General features: G+C 56.3%; 1 protein-coding gene across 1 annotated transcript in view; it reads left to right on the top strand.

Moving 5' to 3' along the window:
* Positions 1-13,096, top strand: part of SLC9A9 (solute carrier family 9 member A9) — a 498,743-nt gene that overhangs the window by 235,459 nt on the left and 250,188 nt on the right. Inside the window, exons 7-8 of the mRNA XM_066347824.1 lie at positions 2,356-2,494; positions 4,433-4,538. Of these exons, the coding sequence (XP_066203921.1) occupies positions 2,356-2,494; positions 4,433-4,538 (245 nt within the window). The remainder of the gene's footprint in view (positions 1-2,355; positions 2,495-4,432; positions 4,539-13,096) is intronic.

Here is a 13,096-nt window from a genome sequence, read left to right as displayed (position 1 = left end):
GGCTTTGTCTGCGGAATGTCCCCCCTGGAAGTGGGGTGATGTCCCTCCGCTCAGTCTCCGGGCCTGTCCTCGTACGGGGACAGAGACCCGCTGGGGTGAAGAGTGTGTCCTCGTACAGGGACAGAGACCCGCTGGGGTGAAGAGTGTGTCCTCGTACAGGGTCATCAGATCCGCTGGGGTGAAGAGTGTGTCCTCGTACGGGGACAGAGACCCGCTGGGGTGAAGAGTGTGTCCTCGTACGGGGACAGAGACCCGCTGGGGTGAAGAGTGTGTCCTCGTACGGGGACAGAGACCCGCTGGGGGCAGGCTCAGGATCTAACAGAACTGTTTGCAGAACGGGCTGCGGCACCAAAACCTTGGTCTGAAAGGCAGGCCGCACATGCGGTGTTTTCTCCTCGCCGTGTTTCTTCATTGGCGTGAAGGGATCCGTGGGTGAGGGTGAGGGCCCCTCCCACACCCAGCTCGGCAGCCAGGGACACCAAGTTCCTAATGGCCGTGGGTTCCAGACTCTTTCCTGGGACATCAGATACAAAGGATCCAAACATGAATTATATATAATATATATACATATATATACTATACATATATGTATATTTGTCTGCAGAGAATAACCCTTTACTTAAAGAAATGCTCTTCAAAGGTGTTCCTTTTCTTGCCGACAATACAGTTCAGAGCTCCATCCGAGATCCACACACACATCTTCCTGATCCAATTACACAATCAAAGCCAAAGCATTTGACCTGCTTTACGGGTTTAAAAACATCCAGGGAGAAACTAGGAGCATGTAAAACTACCTTTTTTTTTATGCCACACATCTTCCTGGGTGGGGGACACCAGAATTTACTCCCCCTGTTCCATTATTATTATTGTTGTTGTTGTTGTTTAGTAAGAGACAGACTCTTGTATGTGCCCCGACTGGGAGTCGCCGTGAAAACCCCTTACCAGGCGATGCTCTGCCCATCTGGGGCCGCTGCTCTGTTTCTCAGCAACTGAGCTATTTTAGTGCCTGAGATGAGGCAATGAAGCCGTCTATCCTTAGCACTCAGGGCCAACTTGCTCAGACCAGTCAAGCCATGGCTGAGGGAGGAGAAGAGAGAGAGGAAGGAGAGGGGGAGGGGTGGAGAAGCAGATGGGCGCTTCTCCTGTGTGCCCTGGCCGGGAATCAAACCCGGGACTTCCACAGGCCAGGCAGATGCTCGACCACTGAGCCAGCTGGCCAGGGTCTTGATTTTTTTTTTCTGATTAGCTTGAAAGACCTCTTACATTAAAGTTAAAACTGAAAAAGAAAATGCCTGCCACGTGACTCCACTGGGGTCCCCCAAGCGCTGACTGTGCCTCTCGGTTCATGCTCATGCTGTCATATGGAGCTGTGTCTCCTAGAACAGGGCCCACCCTGCCCTTCACGGACACTCTGGGATTTGGATTCCAGGGAAAGGAAGGGAGGAAGGAAGGGAGGAAGGGAGGAAGGGAGGAAGGAAGGAAGGAAGGAAGGGAGGGAGGGAGGGAGGGAGGGAGGAAGGAAGGGAGGAAGGGAGGAAGGAAGGAAGGAAGGAGGGAGGGAGGGAGGGAGGGAGGGAGGAAGGAAGGAAGGAAGGAAGGAAGGAAGGAAGGAAGGAAGGAAGGAAGGAAGGACCTAACAAGACATCCTCAAAAAGGTTTAAGGGAACAGACTGCCTGTTGGTGGATTGACTTTTCACTCCTGAAAGAACTCTCTTGGCAGCCAGGAGAGAGGCACAGGTAGAAAAGACGGCCCAGGGAGCTGCTGCCGTTGGCGTCTGTGGGAGCAGGAGGGTGTTGTTGCCCCCCCGGGGGGGGACAGTCATGCGGGGCCGACCCTGGGCTCGGTTCTGAAGGGTTCCCCTGGAAGGGGGCAGCGGTGTGGTCCAGAACAGCATCTCAGCGGGAAAGTTTGTGCACGCTGATGTTTTATCGCCCATCTGTGCTCCGGCTATAAAAGCGCCCCTTCCCACCGGGAGCGTTTGTGAATGTGGAGCCACACGGAAGACATGTGGCCCCTGAATAATTCACCGTGCTCTGTCTCCTCAGCAGACTCTCTTGTGCACCCACCACGGGGGAAGCCTAGTTTGCTCAGAGACGATATGTCTTTATGACCCTTTACTGACGGGCGGCAGTGGGTAGATGCCTGGGGCGGGGCTGGAAGGTGGGGGAGAGCTAGCTGCTTGCTTCTGCCCTGCTCCCTGCCCCTCCTCCTCTCCCCCTGAACAGGGAGAAGGTCTCCCCCTTACAGAACGGGTGCCCGTCCCAGACGTGGGTGCCACACTCCGTGGCCGGGCCCTCGGGCCGCACGAGGGAAGCCACCGACTGACCGCCACCCTCTCCTCCCTCTCTTTGCAGCTCCATCTCCATCTACAGCCCCAAGGACAACCCGAACGCCTTCGACGCCGCGGCGTTCTTCCAGTCCGCGGGGAACTTCCTGGGCATCTTCGCCGGCTCCTTCGCCATGGGGTCCGCCTACGCCGTCGTCACGGCGCTGATATCCTTTGTGGGCGCAGGGGAAGCCGGGGACTGTTCAGAGCCGCGGAAGTCTTTGGACGGCCTCCTCGGGCCTGGGAATGGCTGGACGGGCAGGTGCAGGGATGCCAGGATGCCGCTGGGGCCACCGGAGTCACCCTCCGGGCAGGAGCGGCACCAGCAGCAGGGGGCCCGGGCTCCTGGCTAGTTTGTCCACAGTCAGTGCGGGCACCACTGCTGCTATCTGACGGATCACAGGATACGAACTGTCTTAAAAAACTACGAGCTCAGGGCCCTGGCTGGTTGGCTCAGCAGTAGAGCGTCGGCCTGGCGTGTGGGGGACCCGGGTTCGATTCCCGGCCAGGGCACATAGGAGAAGCGCCCATTTGCTTCTCCACCCTCCCCCTCTCCTTCCTCTCTGTCTCTCTCTTCCCCTCCCGCAGCCAAGGCTCCATTGGAGCAAAGATGGCTCGGGCGCTGGGGATGGCTCCTTGGCCTCTGCCCCAGGCGCTAGAGTGGCTCTGGTCGCGGCAGAGCGTCGCCCCCTGGTGGGCGTGCCGGGTGGATCCCGGTCGGGCGCATGCGGGAGTCTGTCTGACTGTCTCTCCCCATTTCCAGCTTCAGAAAAATACAAAAAAACAAACAAACAAACAAAAAAACCAACTACAAGCTCAGGAAAATGTGGTGGGCAGGGGTACCAGGCCTGGCCGTCTCGGGGTCAAGAGGAAGAACCGGACTCTCAAGGTCAAGAACGGGACAGGGTTCAGTGGCCACGAGGAAGCAGGAACCGCCACCTCTGCCTCCTTTCCAAGCGTGTCTCAGCCACCAGCTCACGGAGCCGGCCACGCCAGGGACCATGTGGGTGTCCGCGCGCATCCGCGGCCGTCTTAGGGAACGGGACCCGCGCTGCCCGGGAGGCAGGGGTGACGTTTGCCGTATCTGGGCCGTCCATCGTGTCCTCTCTGTCCCTGCTCTGTCTCTGCAGCAGAGGGGTGGCCGGAGGGCTGGTAAGAGTTCCCAGAGGGTCTGACCCGGGGGACACAGCGGGGCTGGCGGCTGCTCGCGTGAGAGCGGTCGGACGGGGCCAGCACGAGTCAGCGTCCGGAGGGGAGCCAGGGGGCCCGTGTCACGTGTCTGGGTCCCAGGGGGGCCGGGTGGGCCGCAGAGAGCACGCGGAGAGCACGCAGAGCACGCAGAGAGCACGCAGAGCACGCGGAGAGCACGCAGAGCACGCGGAGAGCACGCGGAGAGCACGCGGAGAGCACGGGGAGAGCACGCGGAGCGCACGCGGAGCGCACGCGGAGCGCACGCGGAGCGAAGGCTGAGCACCTCAGGACCTGAGAGAAAAGACAGGAGAGGAAGGGGTGAGAGCGAATGCTGTGTCCTTTTCCGCGGGGACCCACAGGCTGCTGACAGACGGGGTTCCTGCTGGTGCCGAGCTGGGAAGACAAGCTCCGCGTCCTCGCTGGACAGAAAGGGCCAGAGCCACACGGCCTTCATGGGACTAGAAACGGGCCCTGTGTCTGGCATCGTCCCGCCGACTCTGTAGCATTTGAACTACTGACTGTGTCGTGGGCCCATCACCCAAAGTCAAACCATTGCCCGTCATCATATATTTGTCCCTCTTTACTCCCCGCCCTCCCTAACCCTCCCCCTGGCCACCACTTCACTCTTACCTATGTGCACGAGTCCCATTTTTACATCCCACTGACGTGTGGGATCACATCGTTCCTAAGACACGGTTTCAAAGGTCTGAACACAGGTTTGTGTTTTGATTGGCATGTCCGGCCCCACTGTGACACACAGGACTCGGGCCGTCCTCCACCCCCGTCCCTGGGAGCCACAGCCACCCAGCAGGGTCCGAGAGCCGATTCTCTCACAGCCCAGATCAGCTTTCCGGAGCCGGGGAGGAGATGGAGCTGTAAACGCACTGGTTCTCTCCCTTAACGCGTCTCGTTACCTGACCAAGTTCACCAAACTGCACGAGCTGCCGCTGCTGGAGACGGGCCTCTTCTTCCTGCTGTCCTGGAGCGCCTTCCTGTCCGCGGAGGCCGCCGGCCTGACAGGTCAGTGCTCCCTGCCCACGCGGGCTGTGTCCACCCCACCAGCCTCTCCTGGGGATTCGGGGTGAGGGGATAATCATCTTCCGGCCATTGTGCAGCAACAGCTCCACGGCTCGTCTCCAAAACGCCACTTTGCTCCTGTCCCCTCGCGGGTCAGCCGGTGGGGATGCTGACAGCCACAAAGGACTGAGTGATGGAGGGGACAGGTGACTTTAGGAAGGGCTGGTGACAGCAGGTGCCCACGTAAGGAGCCTCTCCAGGGGGGCGCAGAGCGCACCCACAGTGTGTAAAGTGTTTGCAGGCCAGAAAACGGGGCCGATGTGGAGGCCAGAGGTGAAGGCCACTGCGTAGAACGTCTCCAGACAGGTCCTCGGGGTGGGACGGTTGACAGACGGGGGCAGTCACGGAGGTCCCCAGGGCCACGTGGGTCCTGTGAGCTGGATTCAGCAAGTATCTCGGCTTTCTGCCGCCGCGAGGGTCTGCGCTCGGCTGGCTGCGGCCACGGTCTGCTGCTTCTCCACGCGGAAGGATCGCCGTGGCTCCACCCAAAATTTCACAGCAGTTTCTCTCCCCGGGTCTCGTTTCTGGCTTCTACGGGGTTTCCGTTCCCCATCCCTGACGCTCACTCTTGTCGTAACTGACGTTCCAGTGGTGAGAATCCCTCCGGAAGTGTTAACTGGTAACAGGGCACCTCCCTAGAGGCCTTTGCCTTTAAAGAGGTGGTACTTGAAGGTCCTGAACGGTTTGCTCAGTGGGTAGAGCAGCCGGCCCAGTGTATGGATGTCCCGGGTTCAATTCCCGGTCAGGGCACACAGGAGAGGCGACCATCTGCTTCTCTCCCCCTCTCTCTCCCTCTTCTCTCTCTTCTCCCCTCTCACAGCCAGTGGCTTGATTAGTTTGAACGTCAGCCTCAGGCCCTGAAGATAGCTCAGTTGATTCGATCATTGGCTCCAGATAGGGGTCACTGGGTAGATCCCAGTCTCAGGATCCCTGCAGGAATCTGTCTATCTCCCCTCCTTTCACTTAAAAAAAAAAAAAAGACATAGTACTTTAAATTTAAATAATAATAGAAGGTGACTCAATGGCCTTCTATGAACGTTCTCATTAATGTACAGAAAGATTCAGAGTTAGGGGCTGTACCTACTGTACAGTCAACAGTGCCTGGTGGAGCTGGGATTCCAAATGAGGAGGCTTGATGCCAGCGCCCGGGGTTCGTGGGCACTGAGCATCGCTACCTCGAATGACATTTCACCTGGGAGACAGGAGGCAGGCCCCCCCCCCAAGAATAGGAGGAAACTTGGGTCCCAAGAGCCTGCCTGGTCCACTTGCCCCTCAGCTGTTTGGGGCTGTCCTTTGAACGGGAACTCCCAGGCACATCTTGTTGGTAATGACGTCTATCCTGTGTCTTTGGGCAACAACTTAGCGCAGAGCTGGAGGGACAAGCTATTCCCGCAGGCTTTGAGGGCACCTGTCACTGATGCGGGAAGCCACCCTGCCAATTATAGGCTAATGACATGGTAATCAGGACCCCCATTGACAGAGTCTTCCCTGAAGAGCGTATGCATTCCCAAGCAGAGGAGCACTAGGGTCCCCAAAGTGAAATAACACAGGTCCACGATTTAGAGCCACCATTCAAAAAATATGGGCCCTGGCCGGTTGGCTCAGTGGTAGAGCGTCAGCCTGGCATGCAGGAGTCCCGGGTTCGATTCCCGGCCAGGGCACACAGGAGAAGCGCCCATCTGCTTCTCCACCCCTCCCCCTCTCCTTCCTTTCTGTCTCTCTTCCCCTCCCGCAGCCAAAGCTCCATTGGAGCAAAGTTGGCCCAGGCGCTGAGGATGGCTCCATGGCCTCCGCCTCAGGTGCTAGAATAGCTCTGGTTGCAACAGAGCGATGCCCCAGATGGGCAGAGCTCCGCCCCCTGGTGGGCGTGCCGGGTGGATCCCAGTTGGTCGCATGCGGGAGTCTGTCTGACTGCCTTCCCGTTTCCAGCTTCAGGAAAAAAAAAATATGGGGTTCCCTTCTCTTCACATTCTATGCCCTTTTTTTAAATTACTCAACATGTTGTACAAAGGATGTAGGTCATGTTAACAATAAGAGTACATATCTGACCTTCTGGGAAGGTAAAAAAATATTGTAACTCATCTGATATTTTTTAATCTACTGTTGAACAGTGTAATGAACACACACACACATATACACACAAGGATTGTTTGTGTCTGTGTATGAAAATTGCCTTTCTGTTTCCCAGCCTATCGCAGCAAGATCTCGTTTTATTCACTATTTCAAAGGTCACGGTCTGCGCATAAATGTCTAGTCTAGTGGCACCTTGCCCTTTGCTGGGGCTTTTCCACCTGGCATCCTCGCTGGGTGCCATGGAGACCGGCTCTAAGGTTCCAGCGTGGTGGAACCGGTGAGGGCAGGCACGGTCCTCAGTAGCAGAAAGACTGGGGGGGGGGAACCACGGCTGTCCCCAGGGGCATGCTCAGCCCAGAGCAGTCCTTCAGACTAAGCAATGTGCCTGACAGGCATTTGCTACCCACCAGTCTAGGCGTGAGTACTTCCCCCTGCCCAGGAACCCCCGCCCCGCTTAGTCCAAGTGACTTGTGAGTTTGTTGATTAATTTTTTAATCCTTGCCTAGTCCCAATTCGAATTTGAGAACAACCTTTCACACGCCTATCATGGGACCATTTAGTGGAGAGTAAATGCTCACGTGCCTCGGGACAGAGTTTTGTATTTTGTTGTTTTGTTTTGTTTTTTTTCTGCAAAATGAAGCAGCTGTTGGCTGCTGGGGTTTGTCAAACAATGGAGCTCTGCGCCTTCAGGCCACCAGAGCCGAGAGGGGAATGTGGTGAGAAGGGGGGAGAACACAGCATTCTAGGAGGAAGTCGCGCTCACTTACAGAAATAGACAAACTGGTTTTCTGGTCCTAAAATTTCAGGGGAATTTATCACACACTTCCTTATACAAGGGGTCTTTCCACGCCGCCACGGGCAGTGTGTTAAGAATCGTTCCGGGACGGTGGTGAGCTGTTCTTCACGTAGCCTTCGATGCACCCGGAGGGTGTGGTATCAGATTCTCTCGGGGTAGCTCGTGTCAGGATGAACATCCTTCCAGCGCACAGCCACCAGCAAACGAATATAACAGTGCAAACCTAACATCTAAACACAACATATTAGAAAGCGCTTGCTGAATGAGGAGAGGACGATGAACACAGTGAACTCGCTGGCAGGAGTTCGCACTCCGTGCAGGAGTCATGGGAGGTAACCATGGGAGGTAACCATGGGAGGTAACCGTGGGAGGTAACCATGGGAGGTAACCGTGGGAGGTAACCGTGGGAGGTAACCGTGGGAGGTAACCGTGGGAGGTAACCATGGGAGGTAACCATGGGAGGTGACCATGGGAGGTAACCATGGGAGGTAACCATGCAGGAGTCATGGGAGGTAACCATGGGAGGTAACCGTGGGAGGTAACCGGCACTCCTGGACCCCGGGTGGGCTCACGAGAGACGCCTCCTGCGAGTCCCCGGGAGAGGGGTGCATGACTCTTCAGCAGAGCTGCCCGGCCCTGACTTTCACAGCCGGTGCGCCACCGTGTCTACCGAGAGGACAGGGCTCTGGGCACCCAACTTCACCCCTCGTATTGGTTCCCCGAGTTGGGTTTTCTCTTAAGATTTTATTTTTCAAAGGAAAGAAAAGGTTTTCCTTTGCTTTAAACCAAGTACATTTGCTTTTAAAAAATACATTTTTTTTTTTTTTTTTTTACATTTCTCTTACTCCCGAGGGAGTGCATAGAGCACCTAGTTAGAAAATGCAAGTTCATTGAAGGAAATAAAATTAGAATGACCTATATACGTATATAGTTTATTTTTAGAGAAAGAGAGGAGAGAAACGGGGAAAAAGAGGAAGCATCAACTCATAGTAGTTGCTTCCTGTACGTGCCTTGACCGGGCAAGCCCAGAGTTTCAAACCAGTGACCTCAGTGTTTCAGGTCAACGCTTTATCCACTGCACCACCGCAGGTCAAGTGAATGACCTGTATTCTTACCACCTACTAATAACTATTGTTAATAGTGGTCTGAGCCCATCTAATTATATGCATATGCATACACTTAATTGAATGCATGCGTGCATATATATTTATATATATGTAATTATACCTTGTTTATTTTTAAGTAAGTTGTTTTTTTCCCCCACTCAACAATTTAGAGTGCAAGTCTTTCATAACATCGAATATTCTTCTGTCTTGTTACTTTCACAGTGGCCTAGAACTACGTCATATCATCAACTTGCCGTGACTTATGCCAACCTGTAAATCATCTATAGTTTTCGATATTATTCATAGAATAGCAGTAATAATCCTTCTAGATTGAGGTGTGGATTTCCATTTATTATAAGCCTGCCTAAAAATAAAATTGCTGGGCTAATAAGGAGGGTACGTTTTAACAGCTTGGAAGAAGTCATCCAAATTATCCTCTGGGAAACTTGTATCCTTTCCTACGTTCCCCAGCAGTGCAGGAGAGGGCTCGTTCACACAACCGTCGCCAGCCCAAATCCTACTCACCCCCGCCCGCCGCCTCGGTAATCGGGTTCCTTTCTATTCTGATTTAGATGTATTGAAGTTTCACAGAGAAGAAAAAAAAATTTTTTAATTGCATATCATTGGTGGTTTTTATTTCCTTTCTGGGTGAGCGTCCTGTTCGTGCCCTTGAGTCCTGGTTTCCGACTGAGACGCCTGTCTGGGTCACGTGACGTTTTCAGTGCTTGTTTCCGACTGAGACGCCTGCCTGGGTCACGTGACGTGCCCTTTCGTCCTGGTTTCCGACTGAGACACCTGTCTGGGTCACGTGACGTGCCCTTTCGTCCTCGTTTCCGACTGAGACGCCTGTCTGGGTCACGTGAGGTTCCCTTTTGTCCTGGTTTCCGACTGAGACGCCTGTCTGGGTCACGTGAAGTCTTCGGCGCTCGTGTTCTGTGAAGAACGTCCACCTTTGGCTGCCCCGCGGGCCAGGCGATGTGGTTTTGCATTTTGAAAGTGTGTTATTTCTTTACGCACGGTTCAAGGGGGGTGAAGACCCGTTCAGGGTCCCTGCGGCTGAGCTCATCTCCTGGTGACAGAGCCCAGGATTTTATTAATTCCTGCCTAATGTATCCTTCCTCCTCCTAGCCATCTGCCTGCATTTTCACATCAGACTTCCACTGGAATTTGTTTTGCCAGGACGTGCAGGACACTGTAGGGACCTGATTTTCCTTCTAGAGGGTCGTCCGCGTGTCCTGAAGCGCTGCCACCTGAACCGGAGCCACTTGTCCTCGGACGTCCCCGTGTGGAGATCCCTGCGGGTGTGGGTGTGCTCTGAGCTTTGGGGCTTCCCTGTTCGTATTATCTCAGCTTCGTGGCTCATCTTTCCCATGTTCACGAACTCCTTTGCTGCACATCCGTATCTGTTATTCCAGACCGACTCTAAGACAACTCAGTTAGGCTTCGAGCAAATAAATAAATAACTTGGGGATTGTGATTGCGGTTGTCTTAAATGTTTATCTCAACTTGAGGAGAAGCAGTGTTTTTCTACAGAACTGGGTCTCACCCCCCCAGGAATGTGTTAGATCTCTCCATTTCTTCAAATTATCTTTTACAGTTTTTGGTAAATTGTTATTGCTGTCTCCACTTTAGACTAACACACTTCTTTTTTTTTTGTATTTTTCTGAAGTGAGAAGCAGGGAAGCAGAGAGACAGACTCCAGCATGTGCCCGACCAGGATCCACCTGGCATGCCCACCAGAGGGCGATGCTCTGCCCATCTGGGGTGTTGCTCCACTGCAACCAGAGCCATTCTAGCACCTGAGGCAGAGGCCATGGAGCCATCCTCAGCACCCGGGCCATCTTTGCTCCAATGGAGCCTCGCTGCGGGAGGGGAAGAGAGAGACAGAGAGGAAGGAGAGGGGGGAGGGGTGGAGAAGCAGATGGGCGCCTCTCCTTTGTGCCCTGGCCGGGAATCGAACCCGGTACTTCCACACGCTGTGCCGATGCTCTACCACTGAGACAACCTGCCAGGGCCGACCGACACACTCCTTGTTGAGTGCTTGTTAAGCTCCTTCATCTTTTGGGGGTCCTGTGCTGAATGGATATACTTCCCGTTATAATTTCTAGCTGGCTGTAGCTTGTTCAGGCGCCCACAGACCTCTCTGCACTGTCTGAGTTGCTCTCTCTGTGTCAGAAGCGTAGAGCTGGAGCTGGCGTCTGAGGAGTCAGGACTGGTGAGCAAGAGGTCACGTGAGGCTCTGTCAGGCGCATGAGGGCTGGCGGAAAGGTTCTAGCCATCCATACCTCCCGAGCGGCGGAATGAACGAATTTAGCCCAACCAGAGGGAAAATGCCGAAATCTGAGTTAACAGACCTCTTTCTAAGGTAGCGCGCGCCTTTGCGCCCGATGACATTCCTGCAGAGGCTCCACGTCCACCGGTGGGGACATCCCAGAGCAGAGTCAAAGACCACTAAAGGCGGTATCATAAATTACATTAATCTGAGATTGTTTTCATTTCTCTGGCTATTAAGCTGAAACACAGACATGCAGACCTGGGGAAGGAGAGCCAGTTGGTTTCGGCCCCCTCCCACTTGCTCAGTCTTCCTTTCACTGGTGACCACACCCTTCGTTGCTTAGGGAACCCCTGCTCCTCCATCAGCTACGCTCTTGTTCATCAAGGTACCCCTGTACCCTCCCCCTCCCCCTGTCAATGAGAACACCCAAAGCTGGGTCAAGTGGACACTCTTTCCCGGGGAGATGACCCCTTAGGAGGGAGATAGGAGGAGGTGAGACTGGGGGTACCTGTTCTTCCCAACAACAAACCCCTATTTCTTCCTGCCTTTGTGCCTCCTTCCTGAGAACCCTCATGCTTCCCCCTAAGAAACTCCTGCCTGATCAGAGGAGCCGGGACCAGTTTTTATTGCTGGCAAACAAGGAAACCCTGAGGGTCCCAGGGAAGGAAGGACCCACAAGGCATCTCACCAGCAAAAACCATGTAGTGACAGATCCGGAGGGGAGAGAGGCCCAAAGATGGCACAGCCGGCCGCGAACCTGGATGCTCGGGACCGCCTTGTGCCAAGGGCACCCTGAGAGACAACAGGACCCGAGCTCTCAAAGACGGCTCACCCCCCCCCCCGTTCCGAATCCACCGCCGACCCAGCTTCTGATCAGCTTCACGACGAACCCTTCGGGGTGCGTGGGGTGGGTGGGAGGGGCGGCCCGGTCGTCCCCGCGTCTTCTGCCTCTGCTTTCCGTTGTTGCTCATTTGATGGCGATCATTTGGTGTATTCTGATCACCTTTCACTCCGAGGGCCACGTCGGCGGCCGCCTCCTCTCCGTCTCCTGAGAAGTGGCCGCTGCACGTGCGTTCTCGTCGTCACGCGGAAGAGAGCTTCGCTGTCTGAAAATGAGCGGCTCTCGGACATGCCGAGGAAAGCTGTGATTTCCCAGAGCCCGACCCTCTGCTCCGGGGAGAGCTCGGTGCACACTGAGAAACCCTTCCCGGGGAGGGCGAGGCAGCATGGCCGGGGCAGGTGAGAAACCCTTCCCAGGGAGGGCGAGGCAGAGTGGCCGGGGCAGGTGAGAAACCCTTCCCGGGGAGGGCGAGGCAGAGTGCCCGGGGCAAATGAGAAACCCTTCCCGGGGAGGGCGAGGCAGAGTGCCCGGGGCAAATGAGAAACCCTTCCCGGGGAGGGCGAGGCAGCGTGGCCGGGGCAGGTGAGAAACCCTTCCCGGGGAGGGCGAGGCAGAGTGCCCGGGGCAGCAGAGAAACCCTTCCCGGGGAGGGCGAGGCAGCGTGGCCGGGGCAGGTGAGAAACCCTTCCCGGGGAGGGCGAGGCAGCGTGGCCGGGGCAGCAGAGAAACCCTTCCCGGGGAGGGCGAGGCAGCGTGGCCGGGGCAGCAGAGAAACCCTTCCCGGGGAGGGCGAGGCAGCGTGGCCGGGGCAAATGAGAAACCCTTCCCGGGGAGGGCGAGGCAGAGTGGCCGGGGCAGGTGAGAAACCCTTCCCGGGGAGGGCGAGGCAGAGTGGCCGGGGCAGGTGAGAAACCCTTCCCGGGGAGGGCGAGGCAGCGTGGCCGGGGCAAATGAGAAACCCTTCCCGGGGAGGGCGAGGCAGCGTGGCCGGGGCAGCAGAGAAACCCTTCCCGGGGAGGGCGAGGCAGAGTGGCCGGGGCAGCAGAGAAACCCTTCCCGGGGAGGGCGAGGCGGAGTGGCCAGGGCAGGTGAGAAACCCTTCCCGGGGAGGGCGAGGCAGCGTGGCCAGGGCAGCAGAGAAACCCTTCCCGGGGAGGGCGAGGCAGAGTGGCCGGGGCAGCAGAGAAACCCTTCCCGGGGAGGGCGAGGCAGCGTGGCCGGGGCAGCAGAGAAACCCTTCCCGGGGAGGGCGAGGCAGCGTGGCCGGAGCAGGTGAGAAACCCTTCCCGGGGAGGGCGAGGCAGCGTGGCCGGGGCAGGTGAGAAACCCTTCCCGGGGAGGGCGAGGCAGCGTGGCCGGGGCAGGTGAGAAACCCTTCCAGGGGAGGGCGAGGCAGCGTGGCCGGGGCAG

Source organism: Saccopteryx leptura, chromosome 8, assembly GCF_036850995.1.
Source record: "Saccopteryx leptura isolate mSacLep1 chromosome 8, mSacLep1_pri_phased_curated, whole genome shotgun sequence".
In the NCBI taxonomy this organism is placed as follows: Eukaryota; Metazoa; Chordata; class Mammalia; order Chiroptera; family Emballonuridae; genus Saccopteryx; species Saccopteryx leptura.
Note: the sequence above shows the minus strand (reverse complement) of the source record. Positions and strands in the feature narration are given on the sequence as shown.